The sequence below is a fragment of the Mustela nigripes genome, chromosome 10 (genome assembly GCF_022355385.1).
Source record: "Mustela nigripes isolate SB6536 chromosome 10, MUSNIG.SB6536, whole genome shotgun sequence".
Taxonomy (NCBI): domain Eukaryota; kingdom Metazoa; phylum Chordata; class Mammalia; order Carnivora; family Mustelidae; genus Mustela; species Mustela nigripes.
In genome coordinates this window covers 5,423,735-5,444,972 of record NC_081566.1, presented here as the reverse complement: position 1 = coordinate 5,444,972, position 21,238 = coordinate 5,423,735, and the positions used below count along the sequence as shown (strand labels likewise).

General features: G+C 49.0%; 1 protein-coding gene across 2 annotated transcripts in view; it reads right to left on the bottom strand.

The window, feature by feature from the left end:
* GPA33 (glycoprotein A33) overlaps positions 1-21,238 on the bottom strand; it is a 44,763-nt gene that overhangs the window by 9,744 nt on the left and 13,781 nt on the right. For both annotated transcript variants that reach the window (XM_059413992.1, XM_059413993.1), the window contains exons 3-4: positions 14,519-14,735; positions 590-742 (exon numbers count right to left, since the gene is read on the bottom strand). In XM_059413992.1, the coding sequence (XP_059269975.1) occupies positions 590-742; positions 14,519-14,735 (370 nt within the window). The remainder of the gene's footprint in view (positions 1-589; positions 743-14,518; positions 14,736-21,238) is intronic.

Sequence of the window (21,238 nt, the reverse complement as noted above, 5' to 3'; positions counted from 1 at the left end):
GAGCCCCAGCCCTGGACTTGAGGCCTCAGGTGTGTACTTCAGGACATGATCACAGGGCGCCTGGGGGGCTCAGCTGTTGAGCAGCTGCCTTCGGCTCGGGTCATGATCCCAGGCTTCTGGGGTCGAGCCCCACATCAGGCTCCCTGCTCAGCGGGAAGCCTGTTTCCCTCTCTCCCACTCCCCCTGCTTGTGTTCCCTCTCTCGCTGTGTCTCTCTCTGTCAAATAATTTAAAAAAAAAAAAAAAAAAGGACATGAACACAGTCAACATTAAAAGCACACTCAGTGCTTTTGCACAGAGTGGTTACCCGACATGCTTACTCACAGGAGCTGAGCTGCGGGCAACAAAGGTAGCAGGTGCACACTTATTATGTGCCTCTATTGAGTGCTTTACGAGACTTTCATTTTCCTCAACAGCCTATGAGATGGGGATTGTCACGAAAAGACCTGCTGCGGGGAGGAAGCGGGAGGCCGAGGGCAGCCCTTCAGGGAGGCCTGACTGGTCAGGCCAGGAGCTGGAGCCCTGGGCAGCCCTAGCCAATCACCTGCATTTTGGGGCGGGGGCGCGTCTTCCCCTGCTGTCCCCGTTACCTGCTGGGGCTGGCCGCTCCTTGTTGAGGATATCATAGCTCTTCCAGCTGTACTGAGGGGCCGGAGAGCCTTCCTTTGATTGGCAGGTCAGCTGGATGTTGTTCCCAATCACGGTCTCTCCCTCGATGGCGCAGTCTGGTTTGGAGGGGGCCACTGTAGAGGGGAAGAACAGGGTGAAGGCATGAATCCAGAGGGCGGTGGCGCTTGGTGACAGCCACCTCCCACCGCAGACACACACGCAGAGAAAGTCAGAGCCTACTGGTGAGAAATAGTGCTGCCAGATCAATCTGCCCCAAACACCTCCTCGGCGGCCTGGCACCGTCACAGAGAGGCAGTGCACACGGACATCAGGGGCATCCGAGTGCAGGATTGGAGTCAGCACCATTATAAAGGTGGGGATACTGAGGCCCAGGGAGGAGACTAGGCAAGAGCCGGGGCGACTGGAGCCCAGGTCTTCTGACACCATCTCCAGTGCTCTCTCCACCAGCCCACACAAGCTTCTTCTGATGTTGGCCCATCTGTGCCATTTTAGGTAAACCTTGTAGTCCCCCACCCCCCCGTGTTCCTGTAAGGCAAGGGGACAACAGACTTTCTGTAAAGGGTCAAAGGTAATATCTCAGATGTTGTGGGCCACATTACAGTCTCTGCCACTGCTCCTACGTTTTTAATAACTCATTATAAATGTAAAAACCATTCTTGGCTTGCAGGCCATGTACAAACAGGCCTGGGCTGGATTTGGCCATGTTTCCCTGGCCCTGGGTTAGGGGAAAGCTCCTCTCTTTGAAGCCCTTCCCCTCAGACTTCTTAGGAAAGTTCCCTTTGTGTTGAGCACTTCCTTCATGGATAAAATGTACGTGCTCGGAGTAGATGGGTGACGGGAGAGACCCCAGGTGGCTGCAGAGTTGTGAGCTGGGTGGACAGTGAGGCCCAAAGGGGTGGGGGTGGGGGATGGCAGAGACCAGGAAAGGGAAGCCTACAGAAAGGTTATAAAACCACTCACAATCCTAACCTGATCACCCACAATTCCTGAGGATCTTAAGCTGGTCCAGTCTCTTGGCGCTCCCATACCACTGCGCAGGCTGGCTCATTCTACAAACCTTATTGGGCACTTCCTGCATGTCTGAAAGTGCCTGGTACTGGGATCACATACTGAGTGAGTTCCCGTGTTCAAGGAGTCCAGTGGGGGCAAAAGACAAGTGACTGGACAATGACTGGGCTGGAGGCAAGACTGCGGGGACAGGGAAGGCACAAGTGAGCGACATCCCCACAGCCTGGGCTGTGACCTGCAGGAAGAGTGAGAGTAAGCAAGGCCAGTAGTGGAAATGGTGGTGGTCAGAGAGGTAAGGGCCCTCCACACAGAGGGAACAGCATGTGCAAAGGCCCTGAGGCAGGAAGAAGTGTCAAGGATGCTTGAGACTTCACGTAGTGTCCTTGGGGCGGGAAGGGGAGAACACGCAATGCAGAGGTTTATTGCTGAATCCCCCTTGGCAGGAATGTCCCTCCAACTCTTTCTTCAGACCCTTGGATGGTCTGCTTGTCCTGGTCTATAGCACTGTGCACTGTACAATCCAGACAGTACGGATCTACAGAGAGTGTCGCAGCCCCCGCTCCCTGCCCCCCCCCCACCCCCCAAGTGGCTGCAGGAAGCTACCCCGGATGTACCCAGCGACCACTTCTGGTTTTTCTCTGAGACCGGCAAGGGGTTCTTCGGCGTGTGTCCCCCACAGCTCCTGCTGCTCCCGTGAGGGCCACTAGGTGTGGGACAAGCATGGAGCAAATAAGAGGCACTCCCTCACACCAGCCCCAGTTGGGCAGCCCCTAAAACTAAGAGGCCCAAGCTTGGTTCAAGAGCCACCTTTTTATATCCTGGCTCAGGGCCCGGGGACTGAGCAGCCTGGGCAGGAAGAGGCTGCTGCCTTCAGCCCTCCACCCCGCAGGCCCAGCAAGTGGGTACAAGAGACCGGCTCTAAGTGAAGGCTGATGAGCCAAATTTGCCTCCTGAACTCTCCAGAGGTACAGGGACAGCCCTCTCCGCGCATGAAAACCACCCAGCCTGTTTCCCAGGTGGGCCTTGAGCAGGGCGCCACAGCTTCATCTCCCAGTTAGAGAGCCCGCCTGGAGTATAAGGTGCCCAGAGAGTGTCACAGCGAGGCAGCGTCCGACTTGGTGTGCATGACCGTGGTCAAGCCTTTCTGGGATCCAAGACAAAAAGGGGACAGAACAGACCAAGGCAAAGGAGCATCTAGAGAAGCATGAAGGAGCAAGCTGGACAGTCTGGGGGCTAGCTTTGCCAGGGAAGTTATTAAGGCAAATCCTTCATTCAGTCCCGAGGCAGCAGTGGGGTAACAAGAGACCAACCACCCCCAGGAGACCAGCCTTAAGAAGGCGTGTGTCAGGTTTCTGTCCGTCCCCCCACACACATCCAGGGGCCCTTACCCTCAGCCCCCAGTCCGTCCCCCCGCCCTGGCTGACCCTAGGCACCCCCCCCCCACACACACACACTGTCCTGATCCTTCTCGAAGGGGTCCTCCCCAGACCCCGAGCATCAAAACCTCTAAGCAGCGCTCGTTCAATCAGCCCCTCTTGCGAGGCTGTGAGGCCTGTGGGGCCCCCGAGATCTCGGGGTTCTGGGTGGGCTCCTCCTGCGTCCCAGACGGAAGGCAGCCTCTCCCCAGAGGGCAGGGCCGGGCACCGCGCCGCCCCGAAGCCTGCACCTCCCGCTGCCGGCGCCAGGGGGCGCCAGAGTCCGCGGAGCCGCCGGTCCTGGCCGCCGCTTGCCGGGCGCTCGGTCAGGGCTGCGGAGCCGCGGCCGCCAGGTGGCTTTCCCCCCCCCCCCCCCCCCCCCTGCCCCGGAGACCCGCTCCGTGCGCTCCGCCCCGTCGGAAGCTCTCCGCTCCCCGAGCTTCTGGGAGTCCTCCAGCCGGCGCGGTGGCCCCGCAGAATGAGAGCCCTTCTCCCTAAATACAGCCCCGCAGCAGGGCAAACCCAAGTCTCAGAGGTTTTCCTGGTTTCCTCACAGACGCTCCCGCTGTAAAGCAAAACACGGAGAGCAGGACCTCAGCCCAAGCCCGTCTCTCCCCGCGGCCGGACCGGGAGCAGCCCCGACACGCCCGCCACGGGGTCTGGCCGCCGACGCCGCAAACCAGCGCGGCCGGTGGGAGGGGGACCGCCGCGGGGACGCGGATGCGGGAGGCCCGCACTCGACGGCCCGAGCACACCCGCGACGGAAGCCAGCCCCGTCCGCACGGCCTCCTGGCTCGCCTCTCGCAGCCCGCTTCCCGCGCACGTGCGAGGAAGGGGACGAAGACCCCTGCTGGCGCTCGGGGCTCACCCCCTCGGGGACAGTGTCCTCGGAGCCCGCCCGTGCTCAGTGAGCCTCCGGTGCTCCAGGCTCTCCGAGGGCCGCTTGGGTTTGGGGCCAGGACCCAGTCCAGGTTCGCAACACGTGGCTCCCCCGCGGGCACCATCGCGGCCACCGGTTTGCGGCTGTCGCGGCGGCGACGCACGAGGGTCGTAAAGGAGAGGGCGCGCCGCCTGGTTTCCGGCAGGCCCCCGTCAGGCCGGAAGGGGAGACCGATCTCCTCCCAGACACCTCCCAGAGGTCTCACAGGTACGGACTCGGGGCGGGGGGTGGTTCCCTCAGGTCAGAAACCCCCGAAAGGGGGGGGCAGGACAGAACTCCCGAAGGGAAAGGAATCGCGCAGGTCCGGCCTGGGGGGAGGAACCGTAAGAACGTCGGTGTGAAAGCCCGAGCGGATGTGCAGTTCGACCTGCCGGGTCAGGCGGCCCGAGGCCGTGGCTCCACCCTTAGGGCCCCCAGAAGTCCACGGAGTCCGAGTGGGCCCTGACCTGTCTCCGGAGTGACCTCATAGGGTCTAAGGCGAGCCCTTGGGGCGCCAGTCTGGGGTTTATACGGACTCACGGTGGCCAAGAGGCATGCAGGTGTCCCCCAGGAGGGCGGACAGGCGGGCCTGGGCCTGGTCTCTCTGCAGGGACACCCACCCTTTGTCTGTCTCTGCGCCGGCGACACAGGGAGGGAGCACACAGGGTGGACAGCCCCCTGCGCGTCGTGGGTCGTGCTCGTCAAAACTGACGGCCTTCGACTGTACGCTCGAAAGGCTTAAGAAGCGATTCCCCGGAGGCTGTGGGCTGAACACGTCTCCTGGAAGATTAGGCCCATTATGTGAGCCGGAACGGGCCACCTGCGGGGTCGGCTGGCCCTCCGCGGGGCCCTGGGACCTACCCACTGTCCAGGTCAGGACCCCCAGACACCCTGACCTAGTCCCAGACATTGGTTCTCGGCTTCAGGTGGCCCAAACTCTGCCCCCATGGTCCCATTCTGTGCCAATAGGAAGGACCAAAGTAGGGTATTCGTGACCCAAGTAAAAGACCCCAAAGGCTGTAAGGAAGCAAAGCCTATCAGGGAGGCCCTGCCCCGGGGGCATCGGGGGCAGCCGTGGGAACGAGCTCCGGACAAAGACAAACGGGTCAGAACCACAGTCCTCCTTCTGACCCGGGGCCTAAAGCAGAGGTGCGGGAAGACGGTGGCCCCGAGGCTTCTCAGTGGCATGTGTGGGGAGATCTCTGCAGCCCTGACAGCCCACGGGGAAACTGATCCAGACAGAGACAGGTTGTAAAGTCACAGGAGCTCTCACCCTGATGTTTAAGGTGTGGTGGTGGTGGTGGGGCATCTGCCGTCCACCCAGGTCATGATCCCAGGCGTCCTTCAGGACAGGGACTTGGAGGAATATTCCCAAGCAGCTGCTGAAACTCCCTTTGTTTCCAGGAAATTCCCTGTCTTCTCTGGCCCAACACGGACTGCCTATCCCCCCTTGTTGGCGGGAAGACATGGCATCTGCTCGGAGCCGATGAGCTCCTGAGCCAGGAACCTTTCTCTGTCCTCTGGCAGCACTTTCTCTCTTCTGCCTCCCCATCCCCCTTTTCCCAGTTCTGCACCACCTTGGGTGCGGCCTGCATTGGTGGCTGCTAGACCGTCCTAGGTGCTTCAGGCACCGTGGCTCCTCCCTTCACTGTCGGAGCAAGACCAACACCCTCTGGACCTGACACCCCCCCACACTCCAGATTTCCCCACGGGTCTCAGGTGAAAATCGACCATGGGGAGCATCCAGGTGGAACATAATTCAGTATTTAAACTAAGTTTGTTGCTTTAATTAAGATAGATATGTCTTTTCAGTTCTCGGCAGTAAACGTGAAACTTTTATTCAATGTCAAGGTTTACTGAAGGTCAGATGACCTCGTGTTATGTCTGTTGCAACTTGTTAGCAAGAAGATGACTACACGGATGGTTAATCATCTAGAAGTTTTCTTGGGTGATTGTTCAGATAACTTTCAAAGTCTTTGATAAACTAAAACTTTGAAGTTTTGCTTCAATGATAAATGGAATTGAATTTATTGGACATCTAGGTCGTTTCCAAATAGGATAAAGTGTAAGTCCTTAATTACTGGACATAGGTTTGTGCTTTTGACTTCTTACTGTAAAGAAACTAAGGATATTTAAATCTGTTGGTAAACATGCTTTGTGCTTAACTTGCTCACAAATTTGCCATCTAAAGAATTATGGTGTAACAGTTCACAACTGTTTACTCCTCAGTCTTTACTGGAGATTAAGGTTTCTAAAGAGTGCGAAATTCTGCCAACTGTAACTAAGACTGGTGGAAATAAGGAAAACAACTCAGTGTGTGGAAAGTAGGAGATCTGTAAGAAACGTTAAGACATGGGAATGCTTTTTTGTTGAAGGTTTAAAAAAGGTAATTTTGTCATAAATGAGATGGTTGTTTGGGAAAAAATGAGCAGGGACAAAATCTGAATGCAAAGAAAAAGTTGTAGAAGGTTTATGGAGGGAAAACTTTGGAACAGAATTTTAGATGCGGTCGGGAGGGACCAAGGTTGAAATGAATGGATTTTAAAGTACATTGGTATAAGATTGAAAGTCTGCTTCTCTCTGTTCAAAAGACAAAACTATTGTTGGTCAGCTCTTGATAAGAAAATACAAATAGTTGTTTTCTCTCTGCTTGCCTAGAAAAACCAGTTTCTCTGTCTTGCCTTTATCGGGTCTTTAACATCCCTAATCCTATTTAGGGAAGTGCTTTAAAACGTTCTAAGGTTTTAACAAACTTCCCCAAGATTTAAATCATGAACAAAGTCTTGTTGACTGATTAGGCTTGCTTGTTGGGTCTGTAACCTTCTGGTTCTGGTTATTGAAGTGTATGTATCCCGGAATAACTGAGTTTCCTTGTCAGTCGTATCATAGTGAGCTCTCCTATCAGATCGTTAACTGTGTCCATTTCTGAGGGTTTTTTTTTAAATTATTTATAATTGTTCTTACTGTCTTGCAAAATAAGTTTCATCTTCAAGGAGGTTCTTATAAAAGACCTTTAGGACAATACAGGTATTCAATACCTTTAAGATCAGCACCGAAATGAGTAAGAACTTTCAGAACTAAGTAAAAGCTGCATTCAAACGGAACGTGAATCAGTAACATGGGACTAAAGGAGCTAAAAGATCGTAGTGTTGTGACTCTTGTTTAATCATTGCTGGTTCTCTCATGTTTGCTCTTTCAGACTAAGGGAATTTTTTCTTAAGATATCTGTGGCTTACAGAAATGTAAAAATACTCATTTATAAGCAAATCAAAGCATTCAACTTTTCTATGTAACCCTTCTGAAACTCAGAAGGTCTCAGTAAGTATTCTTTCTTCCATGGCAGTCATTTGCATAAGTTCAATAGGAATCTGTTCTCCTTGTAAAAGGACATTATTGGAAACATTGGTTATTTTATCAAGGCTTAGACTGGAATGTCCTATTTGAGAAAGACACGCATAGACTCAGATATAACCAGAAAGCTTTAAGGAATGGAGGTTGGCTTTATGAAACCTGGAGTCCTAACGCCCCTTGGAACTGTTGGCCTGATACCTTACAGAGTTTTCAGCAGCCTCACCAGGTGAGTGAAGAATGTCACTTCCTGGAAGGTGCAGGACCCTCAGGAAGAGGAATCTGTCCAAATCTATAGGTATTGCAGGTGTGTCTGACGGCAAGTAGTTGGCCTGGAGAGGCTACTGAAAGTCCAACCTAGAGATTCCTTATAAAAAGTTCCAACAGGGGCGCCTGGGTGGCTCAGTAGGTTAAAGCCTCTGCCTTCGGCTCAGGTCGTGATCCCAGGGTCCTGGGATCGAGCCCCGCATCGGGCTCTCTGCTCAGTGGGGAGCCTGCTTCCTCAGGGGGAAGCAGGCTCCCCACTCCTTCCCTCTCTCTGCCTGCTTATGATCTCTGTCTGTCAAATAAATAAATAAAATCTTTAAAAAAATAAAAATAAATAGTTCCAACAAAGCAGATTCTGAAAGATCCGTATGATCTGTCTGATCACTCACTGTTCTTGCTGAGCTTATGTAAATAATTAGGCCAACTTTGTTAAAACTGGACTTGTTTTTTAAACAAATTAGTCCTGATTTGGCTATCTCTGGAAATGAGGGTTATTTTAGAGAGAAAAATTACATTTAAATAACCCACTTTTGTGGATGTTAAGTTCTAGATTTTGATGTCTTTAAATGTTTGTTGTTCACCTAAGCTAGACAACTTGAGGTAAACTTCAGAGAAGTTGCACAATAGCTCATTTAGACAATCTTCCTGCTTTTTATTCTGTGGGGATAATAACAGGGCCCCATGGCACATGATTAAACAACTGGAAAATGGAATTGATACCCCAAGAATTGTATAACTTATCACCTTGACCAATTCTATATGGCTGTGGCTGGGATAATGAAATCATTCCCTAAAAGCCAGAGCATACTCCACTCCATAGGGTTAACTATGGACTTATGGAGATAAGGGATGACCCTTTCTTTATGATTGGATCAGATGATGTACTTGGGAATGACTTTAACCTCTTGATAAGTTTTCCCCCACTTGTCAGTGATTCCTTGTAGGTAGGATATTAATGCTTTACCCCAAAGAGGTCTTTCTTAATTGTTTCATCCCTCTCAGTCGTATTTATCCTAGAAGCCACTTCTATTGAGGTACAATTGGAAGCAAAGGCTTTAGCTCAGCATATAACTGTCACTATGGGACAGTCCCTGACTGTAATGACTTCACATTAGGTCCAGATTTGTCTTAGAGGCCAAAGGCCACTGATGGATGATGGAGGATGACTTAATAAATACCAGACTATGCTTACAGATACACCTGAAATAATACCTAAAACCTGTCACACTTTAAGCCCAGCTACCCTTATGCCTGGAGCTAAATGTCATACTTCTGTAGAGCCTACCTGTTGGAGGTCATTGATCTTATTTATTCTAGTCAATTGGATTTAAAAGATTCCCATAGCTATAATTCACCTCAGAGGCTCTGTGGCAGGCCGCCCCCCGTAATAAGCAGGGTCAGAGGAGACCTTGAACGGACTGGAAACTTAGAAGTGTCCCACCTCCAAGCCCTGTGAAAAACTTTAAGGCGCATCTCCCGAGAAGCTTTGAAAAGGACCCCCTCAAACCACAGTGGATAGGGCCCGACACTGTTCACACCACCCCTACCGCCTTTAAGGTCTCAGGTGTCACCCAGTGGGTCCACCACTCTAGAGTAAAGGAGGCTCACAAGTCAGACGAATCATGCCGGAGGAAAGCCCATCCAGACCCTACCGACCCGCTCCGGCTCCACCTTCAGCGAGACCCCACTGACTGATGGACATCAGTTCACCGTGGTCCCCGGCTATCATCGGCACAACATCCCTCACCTCAGCAGTCAGACTTTACGCTGCTTCCCCTTCTGATTGGACTTCCTCCCAGAAACTTGTTATTGTTACTGCTTATTGGGCAACCTTAGGATGGACTGCTTAGTTCATAGAAAACACTGTTACCAGGCAAGCCACCACCCAGGTATTAGCCTTGCAGGGTTGTCGGCCCACAGTAGATGATAATGATGCCCTCTAAAGTAGGTGTTTAAGGGGGCATCAAAGGGGGCGAATGATAAGGGGAAAAACTGTAGTCTAAGATGGCCGACCAAACCAGCAAGGGAATTCCAGCCCCTGTCTCAAAGCCCTTTCGGGTTCTTTGTTTCCTATCCCACGTGCACCAAAAGTACCAAGTATGTGGAAGTAGAAGGATATAAATTACCCTCCCTGCTTGCACTCAGACTTTTGGGGAACCGTCTCCTCTGAGCCCACCAGTGTTCCATTAATCTCCCATCTTCCAAGGTCTCTGAGGGCTGCTTGGTTCTCCCGTCAGGACCCAGTCCAGGTTCCATAACAAAGCCAGAAGGAGACAGTATCAGCCAGAAAAGGATCATGTCCAAAGAAGTGAGGGATTTGGCTAGGGGCCAACCAGGGCAATGGGAGAGGAGGAAGAAGTACAGAACAGAAACTGGTAAAAATGTGCATTTTCTTGGCTTATAATATCTCTCCAAGGAGCTAAGTCAAATAAAAATGAAGAGCTATGTACATAAAACAATCTGTTACAGCATTCTTCATAATGGCTTTAGCTGGGACAGGCTGAATGCTCACTCAGGGACGGGGACTCAATCCACTCACCCGAGCAGCTCAGAGGACTGTAAGTGCTAAGACGGCGGAACGTGCTACCTGGTGAGGAGCGAAAAAGAGCCAAGTACCAAACCATTTGGCTACAAATCCAGTGATGGACAAAAATGAGCATGAAGACAGGAGCTCAAGTCAACATGTTTCTTTTTTGTTGTTGTTTCTCTCTTTTTTCTAATTCATATTTTCAAGAGGCAAGGCAGCATCACCAAGCACAATTATGTTTGTTTGTGTTTGGACTAAGGCTGCTATCGTGGCAGGATGTGAGAGCGGTTCAACGACCAACAGCCTTCTATAGGCTACAAATGTCAACCTGAGGAGCCCTCCAGAGAGCCTGCCTCTTGCTCTAGGGGTACTCTGAGACAAACACATCAGGCACCCCAGCTAGATTGGGAGCAACTGAAACACGGCTCTAAAAATGCCAGAAGATGAAAATGTGTGAGGGTGACAGCCTCATCCATGAAGTGAGAGGGGCTGTCAGTGCTCCTCAAGGTCTAAGACCATGAGGAGCTCCCCATGAAAATCCAGAAACAGTGAGGCAGCGGGGTTTCCATGTCCCAGACCCTAAGCAAAGACTCCCCCATGTGGAAGAGGAGTCAGAATTTCATTTATCAATAAGTGATGTGTCTAAGATGCAAGGGTCCTGTGGACAAATGAGGACAAACGGCTCATCCAGGGCTGACTGGGCTCTGCCCCACCAGTCTTCTGTTGGCACAGATCCAGGAAGGGCAGAACACAAGTTACTGCCGCAGTCAGCTAAAACGTCACTGGCAAGCTTATGTCTGCTATCAACTCACAGAAAGGGTACTTAGAAGATGTAAGTAAACCTGAAAGAATTTGGGAATCGTCCTGAACAGGATCAGTTACCCACTGTGAAAGTACAGGGCTTTGCCTTTGGGCCATCCTGTTCTGATGGAAGCTTGGACCCGTTTTACAGGTGTGTCAAGCCTCAGTGTTCTCTTCTATTAAACGTGAGTGTTAATACCCACTTTCACGGATGGATTGCAAAGATTAAAAGAGACCATATCTGTAAAGCTCTTAGATGCCTGGCTCATAACTCATCCTCAGGAAACAGGAGCTATTATGACCATGACTCTGTGACAGCTTTCACACAGACCAAGGTCATTGCAAGATGGTAGTGTTCTCTCTATTTAAGGTAAATACCCTCTGTTTTCAGAGCAGGAGGACACGAGAAACAGGAAATTTAGCTACATGGTTGGGTGCAGGGTTGTGAAAAAGAGGAAGGTATAGGAAAAAGGTCCTATACCTTCTGTCCATAGGAGACCTGGAATTCTGTAGGCCATCCCTTGTTATTGAGGGTCATTAAATCCGAAATACATCTTCCTATATGAGAGGACTTCACCTTTGTAACATGTCATTCCTTTGCAAGTAATATGTAAGTTGACCATAATTCTAATCCCCTTCAAATTTTAACTAAGAAAAATGATTTTAAAAATTAACATGGAAGAATAACTGTGTAGAAATTGACAGAATTTTTTTTGGAAAAGTTCAGCAAGAGAAGATATTATACAGTGCCAGGTATTAAAAGCTGACTGTTCAAACACTGATAGCTCTAACTAAAAACAAAACAACCCCCCCAAAATAAAACAGACTATAAACAATGAGTATGAACATGCTGTAATCAAAACCATGTAATATCAGCATAGGAATAATCAAAAGGAAAATGAACAAAAAAGGAGTAAGAAAGTAGCCATTCTGTGTAAGAACTTACTCTGTGCCAAAGCTGGCATCCCAGTGGGATGAGCAGGGTTTCTTTGGTACAGTGAATGACGCTGATGCAATTGGTTATCCATGTGGGAGGAAACAAAGTTAGACTTCTAGCATCCTATTTACAAAAATAAATTCTGGATCAAATAAAGGTCTAAGTGTAAACAAGAACATGAAGTTCATTTTCATACCACTGAAGGCAGTGGTGCATGACAAGGGACCTCAGATGTGTTCTAGGAAGCAGCAACATGAGACAGATTGGGACTTCTGTGCCCAGAATTTCCACTGCAACCTCCAGGAGGGTAAGTGTCCTCAGTGTGAAAGAGAAGCATGAGAAACATCCCAGCAGCCTTTCCCAGAGCAAATCCTTAGGTTATCAGGGACCCTCCTCCCACCCAAGCAAGGGAAGCCTGGAGGTTCATCGGGAAGGAGATCTCTTTGAAGAGGATGCTTAGGAAGGGCCCCATGAGTATTTGCTCTCCTGCTCCTGGGGTAAGGAAAGAAGTATTTCCCCCATCTCGGGTCAAGCTGAGGAAACACCAGAAGAATCCAGCATGGAGGCCAGGGTTCTCTATGGTTGGAAGCTGGCATCTCTCATTCTGTGGCTGAGGCTCGCTGAGTGACAGAAACCTGTACGTTGTTGAAGTGCTGATTCTGCAGTCTGAGGACAGAAGGGCTTTAATGGAGGCCTCTGGGTTTCCAGGGATCCCCCTGCCTGCAGCCAAGAGAAGGGGGCTGGAGTGGGCTGCAATGGCCAGGTGGGAGTGGGGGCTGACCCATGCCATGTTCATGTCTCCAAGGGGCTCTGCTTGCTGGGCCACAGGGAACCCGGAGCAGATTGGCAGAGAGCAAGAGTGAGTGCCAGAAATGGGTACTGGGTGGAAAAGGATGGGGGCACACATGCTACCTGTGTCAGGTGGAAGGACCTGTTCGTTCATTCCCCCCCAAAAAAAGCTAAGGTGGGGTTATGTGAGAGCCCAGAGGGAGATGCACGAGGCCTCACCAGGCAAGCAGGACTTGGCTTTTCTCCCTTTGATCCTCCCTGGACCTTGACCTCTGAGGAGCCACATCATCACTTCCCAGGGTTGGGAGGAGTCAGATGAAGGAGGTAGCGTGAGGAGACAGACCCCAAGCCCTCACTCCCCACTGCTGGTCCCCAGGCTTCAGGGGCTAGGCCCAAATGGGGAGTAGTGAAGCTTATTAGTGGCTAAATTAACATTTTGATTGAGACTGTCTGAATTTTTTCTTACCTAACAAAGTAACAAAATTTACAAAAATTAAAAAGATTGATAACACTCAGTGCCAGTAAGGATGGGGGGGAAACCAGTGTGCTCATAAATCGCTATGGCAGTAGACGTCATTTTGAGGAAAGTAGTTTGCCAGTATGGCTTCATGTTTCATGAAGGCATCATCTTTGACCTAGAAATCCTGCTTTTAAGAATCTACTTAACAAAAACAACAGAGAGGAAGAATATACATCAGTACTGTTCACACACAGAATTGGAAACAATCTGAGAATGTCCATCAGTGTGGGACACTTGGATCAATCATAGCACGTCCACGTGACAGAATGTGCGCCTCCGATATGGAGATCTATAGTATCGATCTGGAGAAACAGGCATGGAACGTTACCCCCAAAACACTGCCAAGTGGTCTTCATAATATAATCTTTTCTTTTCCCCAAAGAAAAGGAAGAAAGAAAAAGTGTGTGTGTGGGTGCGTGTGCGCGCGCGTGTGCATATTTAGAAAGGACATGAAGCACGTGGAGGAATATTCCCACTGGCTACCATGCTGGTGGGATGGAAGGACACGGTCACATACTCTCTCGGGGGCTACACTGTTTGATTGACACGATGCTTCAAAAAGCCAGGCAGCCAGTTCCCGCAATTAAAAAAAAGTCCCACTAAGGAGTATAAATGGAAAAAGTAAATGAAAAATGATCCATTGTTTGGGTTTAAAGCGTTGCTACCTCCCAGGGTGGAGGCCATTCCTTATATTGGACCTAGAAGAGCCATTCGCCAATATATGTCCAGTGACTGACTCTGAGTCCAGGGCCTGCTTTCTCTGGGCCTCATCTGTAAAATGAAGATACTAAAGTAGATGATGTTCAGATTCTTCCGAAACTATGAGCTCTCATAATCAGTTATCTGTATGGGAAGAATGTCATCTTGGGACACATTTCAAAGACGTGGAGCCTCATCAGTGGTATGTGGTTGGGGCCCAGGGTGGAGAGATGCTAGTGGGAAGGGTATCTACTGATTAGCTGAATTTATTATGGGGAAGTCTCGATCTGGCTCTCGGCACCAAAGGAAGGCACAGTGAGAGTCCTTATTTAGGATCTATGATTTCCCTTTTTCTTCTCCCTAATAAGTTTGCCATGAAAAGGAAGGGAGCTGAGATATGGGGAGGAGCCCCAGGGCCACTCCAAAGAGGCCTACTCCACTGCCCTGGGAACTGCCTGCCATGGGCAGGCAACTCAGAATAGTCTTCCATTACAAAGGGAGGAGCAGCCCCTGGCAGGCAGATGGCGTGAGGGGATGCCTGAGCTCCTGGTCAGGTAGGGCTGTCTCTGGCTTGCCCTTACCACGAAGGCACGACTTCTCCCAGCACCTCTTCCTGCCCCGCCTCCCTGCCACCCCAGGAAGGAGACGGAGACACTCACCCAGGACCAAGAGCCTGACGCGTGACCTAGAGGTTCCCGCCAGGTCTTCGATCAGGGAGACCGAGCACTCATACGTGCCGTTGTCATCCATGGTAAGCTGGCTGATGGTGAGGGAGGCGTCCGAGTGTTCGGCTCCGCTCGAGATGTTGGCGCGGTTCATATAGCGGTCACCGTAGATGTAGCCTTTTCTCGAAAATTCCCAGATGAGCACACTTTCCTGGGAGGGAGGAGAAACATCACTTGGTCTTACCCCAAGTCTTGGCATGGTGCTTGCAGCCTGTGCTGAGTAACCCTGTCCACAGGTTGCCAGGCCCAGAGGGCTAACTCGTCGACCCCTCAGAACAAACAGCTTTAACACATAGTGCCCATTTGTGGATTCCTCTTATAATATATCTGTACTTTTAATGAAAATATTGAAAGGCCAGGACAGGTAGGCAATTCATATCACAGAAGCACATGGGGATAAAAGGGCTTTTTCTCAGCTCCCCGCACTTTGACCCTTAGTAACCTCTGGCTTTTCTCTTACCTAAGAGATTTCAAATTGTTTTTGATTTCAAACTCTTCTCACTTGTTCAGACAACGAAGTATTTAATGAGCATCTATTATGCACCACCATATTGCGTTGGCAGGCACCGTTGGCTTCCAAGCCCACTTTATTTACTTGACTCTTGCCTTTGGGATCAATTTATTCACTCATTGTGCAATCATGTGCGATCTTAGTGTGGCTAAGATCACTCCTTCCTAGCCAAACTACCTCAGTACAAATCCCAGTCCTGCCACTTCCTAGTTAGAGGACCTCTAGCAAAAGGTGACTCTGTTTCCTTTTCTACAAAATGGAGATCAAAACAATAACACCTATTTTATATGATTTTTGTGAGGGTTAAAGTATATATACGAAACAGTGAGGGCACTGCATACCACGGCAGAAAGTAAGTGCAAGACATCATTGCTACTGACCGTGATGTTCCAAGATGAGGAGGTCGTGATTTCTGCCCTCAAAGAATAAATGTTATGACAGCCTTTGAGTAACTGTGGGACCTCAGAAGAGAGGCATTACATCTAAACTAGATAGTTTGGGAAGGCTTTCTGGAAGAGTTCCCAGGAGATAGTGTCTCGGATCCTGAAGGACAAACTGGCCAGGCAAAGGGCTAGGGGGTTGGGGCGGTGCACGCTGGAGGACGGATGGATGTGTTTGGCATTCTAGGCAAAGGGAGAACAGTGAAAAAAGACCTCAGAGTGGGAAGCTATGGGTCTACCCCAGTGTGTTCATTATGAATGGAAGAGAGTATATGAGGGAAGGGTAGGTGGAGATGAGCACAGGAAGGTAGCAGCAAAGATGGTAGCTGCTGTTTATTGAGTGTGTGCTATGTGCTGGCTACTATTCCAAGCACTCTGTATGTATTATCTTGTTTAATCCTTGCAACATCCCCATGAAGGAGATATTATGATTTTACCCCCATGAAGGAAATATCACGATTTTACCCATTTTACATGAGGAAACCAAGGCAAGAGGTTAAGTACCTCTCCCAAGTGGTTAACCCAGTGCCGGGGAGGGATTCGAACCAAGCATTCTGGCTTTAGAGCCTGGACCCTGGCGATTCTGGATTACCAGACTGCAGGCATCGTGTATATGGGACTGAATCAGTGACATCTTATCCTGAAAGCACTAGAGAGCCATGTCTTTTAGGAAGTTAACTCTCAACACAGGGTGGGAAATGAATTAGGAGGAGAAGGAAAGGCAGTTAAGAAATGAGTTCAGCAATTCAAACGAAAAATTGTGGGTCTTCAGATCAGGCTGTGGCAATGCAGACGGGAAGGATGAAGTGAATCTGGGGGAGTGTGAACAGGGTAGACCAATGGGACTGGGAGTCAGGGAGTTGCAGATCTCAAGGGGGAGGGTCTTTGGCCTGAATATTCGGGTGTTTGGTGAAGTCATTTCCAAGAGAAGAAACACCTAGAAAGAGAATGTTATAAGAAAAAAATGATGCATTCTGTTTTCTACGTGATGTGCCTGAAGTGTCGATGGCACAGCTGTCGAGTTCGGTAGGAGCTGGCCGGGGCAGCTGAGTGCGCCCAGGGATGATGGTTGGGGAGTCAGGGACTTAGATGTTAACTGAGCCGTGGGCTAGAGAAAGCCATCCCAGGTAAATGAGTGCCGTATGCCAAGTCCCCAGGTTACTTCATTTTGAAAGGTTGGGGAGAAGTCAGAGCAGAAGAAAACCCAAGATGTGACTGCCCAAAAAGCCAAGGGAGGAAGATTCCAGTGGTCGATAGTGGGAAGCGCTAACGAGAGATGAAACAAGATGAAGCCTGAATGAGTACATTGAATTAGCAAAAGAGAAGTTGCTGGTGAAGGCAGGGGATTGGTAGAGGCGGAAGGCAGAGCATGCATGGGTAGAGAGGGGGGTGTGGAGACATGGTGGCAGGGCTGCACAGGCCCTCTGGGCAAATCAAGACAAGGTGCCCTTGTTTCTGGACCAACACAGCCTGTGCCAGGAAACACGAGTTGGTTAATGGAGAGCAGGTTCTCTTGTGTAGGGCAGGAACTGCAGCCGCCCTGGGAGGGGCAGGTAACTAGCTCTCCTGAAGGGGAGGAGCGTTGGGGCGGGAGAGGAGGAAGTGTCTTGAGCTGTGGGCCAGTCTGTGAATCTGGATCTTTCCCAGCTCAGCTCTTTTCTGAAGGGTTGGCTCTGCCTGGACCCTTCGTGCCCCAACTGTTCTAATCACAGCTATCCCAAGGCTTCCTCCCTGGATCTCCCACCGCCGCCCCCTTGCCTGGACCTGTCACAATAATCTCCGTGAGGACACAGATTTAATCCCTTTCCCTGCTCCCTTGCTTACTCTCAAGGGGATTGCCTCCACTCCTTTTGGAAGTGAGGGATCCTTCGCTCAAGAGAAGAACTTTAGTGTTTATCTGAGCACTCAGAGAAGTGTCTGTTGAGACCGTCTCTAGTTGGCTGAATACATGTGATGGTGAAAGAGACCTCCTTCAGCTTCTTCGGGCTGAGGGCAGCAGCTTCCCTCTCTGGGTTTTACCCTGAGATTCTGGAAGTAGAAAGGACCTGTGCCCATGGCCCATCAGTCCTCGGATGGGGCAACAGAGGGAGGATCAGGTCGGATTTACTCTCTTTTCCCATGGGTCCTGCTACTCCAGGCCTTGGGTGTCCCGGGTCACCCCTTCTTTCCTGTCAGGGAAAAAGGTAAAGGCTTTCACTCTGGGTATTCCAGGGACCTAATGCTTACCTCTGGCAGGCACATTTGCATTTAAAAAAATTTTATTAAGTAGCTGCACACCCAGCATGGACCCCAATGTGCCTGCACTCAAGACCCTGTGATCAATACTGGAGCCAAGACCAAGAGGTGTTGCTGACATTGAGAGGCTGCCTCCCACCAGCCGGATCGGCCAAAATTGACAAGGCAGGAAATGACAGGTGTTGGAGATAGTGGAGAAGGGGCATCCTCTTACACTGCTGGTGGGAATGCAAGTTGGTTCAGCCACTTTGGAAAACAGTGTGGAGGGTCCCCAAGAAGTTAAAAATAGTAGTTGTACTACTGGGTATTTACCCCAAAGATAAGGATGTAGTGAAAAGAAGGGCCATCTGTACCCCAATGTTCATAGCAGCAATGGCCACAACAGCCAAACTATGACGGAGCCGAGATGCCTTTCAACAGATGAATGGATAAAGAAGATGTGGTTCATATACACAATGGAATATTACTCAGCCATCAGAAAGGATGAACACCCACCATTTGCATCAACATGATTGGAACTGGAGGGATTATGCTGAGTAAAATCAGTCAAGCAGAGAAAGACAATTATCCTATGGTTTCACTCAGATGTGAAACATCAGGAATAGCACAGAGCACCACAGGGGAAGGGATGGAAAACTGAATGGGAAGAAATCAGAGAGGGAGACAAACCATGTGAGCCTCTGGACTGTGGGAAACAAACTGAGGGTTACAGAAGGGAGGGGGCAGGGGGAATGGGGTCACAGGGTGATGGGTGTTAAGCACTGGGTGTTATACACAATGAATAATGGAACACTACTCAAAAACTAATGATGTACTGTATGGTGACTAACATCACATCATAAAATAAATTAATAGATAAGATAGGATAGATGAGTAGATTGTCTGGCGCTTAACTGACTAAGCCACCCAGGAGGTACCCCCATGTTTGCCTTTTAAAAGTAGACCTCACTGTGGAACTTACTGAACCACCATGAGAAAGATAACTGTTAGCTTGGGGGAGCAGGGGTAACATATACTTCCCCGATGACTGTGTGCAGGTGCAGGAACAAGATCTGGCATCTGTTTCGGGACCTGTTTTGTATGACCCCCACCAACCCTGAACCCGTCCTTTCTTTTTTTCTGGATGTATGTTTAAAAAACAGGGGAAAAAAAAAAACCTAAGTTTGTAGAATTACAAAATTCCTTCAACCATGGTACCTTAAGTAGGATGCCCTCAGTGTGTGGTGCTGCCTATTTAAAAACCATTCAACTGGAGCCCCAAGAGTGCCAGCATACTCCCCCTGCTTTCCAGGTGCCTCCTTCCCAAACCACCAGGACGGGAAGGGACTGGAGTGGGAACACTTGGGTGACTTAAGTTAGCTCACCAGGGCCTACTCAATGGAAGAGCTGGGTTTTTATTCTTTTTAAAATTTTTTAAATTTTTTAATTTTTTATAAGCATATAATATATTTTTATCCCAAGGGGTACAGGTCTGTGAATCGCCAGGTTCACACAATTCACAGCACTCACCTTAGCGCATACCCTCCCCAACTGGGTTTTTATTCTTGAAAAGACTCATGGAAGGGCATGTTTCTTATAGGTTCACATACTAATTTTTTGAAAGATTTATTTATTTGAGACAGAGAGAGAGATGGCACACCAGTGAGGGGGAGGGACAGAGGGAGAGAGAATCTCAAGCAGACTGCCCCCCAACGCCAACCCCACCCCCCACCCTGGGTGTGGAGCCCAACTAGTGGCTCCCTCAATCTCATGACCCTGAGATCATGACCTGAGCCAAAACCAAGAGTTGGACCCTCAGCAGACCAGGCACCCCTAGGTTCACATACTAATTTGTACAAAGACATCCTTGGTGCAGCTTATGTCAAGTAATCATGAAGATTGTTCTTGAGTATTTTGTGAAGGTTAGGAAGTTGAAACAGGCAAGTCAGGGGTGTGAAAGCTCTAATTTATCTACCTCATTTAATTTTCAGTTTTGTAGCCAAAGTCTCTATTTTCCTATTTTTCAACAGCTGTAGTGTTCTGACACTTAAACCTAAATTGCTGTGTGGTGGAAACAGGCGAGATATCCTTGTGATTTTTTTTTTTAACTTTCCCTTTTTGTATATGTAATATTAAGCAAATGATGAAACATTGTTCTAATGGTTTAACAAAGGAAGGAGAACAAAAGAACCTAATTTCTGGGTGGAGAAGTCAGTCTCCTTCTGTGTGGAAAAGTAGACAAATACTGTTATCAAAAGTTTGTCTGTGTTATTGTACCTGACTTTAGGATCTGAAATTTTTTTAGACAGGTGGTACCTTTCCTCCTGGAATTGTAAGTGGAGCACAATACTAGCTCTTGCTTACACTGTGAAGTGGATATTGTTACAGAGAACACACCAGAGCCTTTCTCACTGGTAAGCAAATAATGCCTCGTGAATATATGATCTATGGAGAAACTCTGGTAGTTTTACCTGCTGATGCCAGCTGTCCGTTGGAGAGTAAATTTTGAATGTGTTCTTCCTCCTCACACCCCAGAAAATAAATAAGATAAATGTAGAGCTCACTCCAACGTAAGCATAGATGTTCCATTTCTTATCATTAGAGAAATGCGAATGTGATTTTAAAAATGAGAGACTTTTTTCACTTACCAAAATGGCAAAGATCAAACAGTTTCAGAGTACTGAGTGTTGGACAAGTAGGTGCCCTCGTATTGTTGGTGAACGTGCAGATTGGCATGACCTCTCACGAGAGCAAGTTGATCTCGTTTATCAAAACTTTAAATTCACATACCCTATGACTCAGAAGTTCTATGTTTAATAACTTACCCTACACGCATCTACTTCAAATACACGCTTATGCTATCTGTGTGTGCTATACATGCCCATAGACCCTCACATCGAGATCATTATTGCAGGATTATTCGTAGCAGCAAAATCCAGGGAACAAACCAAATGTCCATCATTGGTACATACAGGACATTCATAAAATGGAATGCTTCATGTAAGTGTTTAAAAAATGAGACAGGTTGCTTCTAGGCCTTTTGGCTGAGATCAAGGGTAAAAAAATGAGAGATATATAAATGTACTGACATATGGAAAGAGCTTCATGACCTGTATTATGAGAAGAAAAGCCAAGTGCAGAACAGTATGTGTGTGGTCTATGTAAACATGCCTATTCATGTATGTGTAGGTACATACATATGTATGTTTATGTATGCATACAGCATGCATTGAAGGCCACCCCAGAGCTTGTAAAAGTGGTTCCCTTTGGTGAGGGGAAGAGGAGACTGGGAGTTCAGAGAATGGGGTAGACCTACTTTCACTGTGTGTAAGTGTTATTGCTTAATCGTTAGTCGGATGCGTGTGTTACTTAGACACACTCTTGCACACAAATGAGAATTCAGGCTCTGCTCAGGGGAGCTCGTAACACTTCCCTATGGAGGTAGTTTTGTAGTCTCTGTGAAATTATAAGAGCATTGACCCTTTCTGG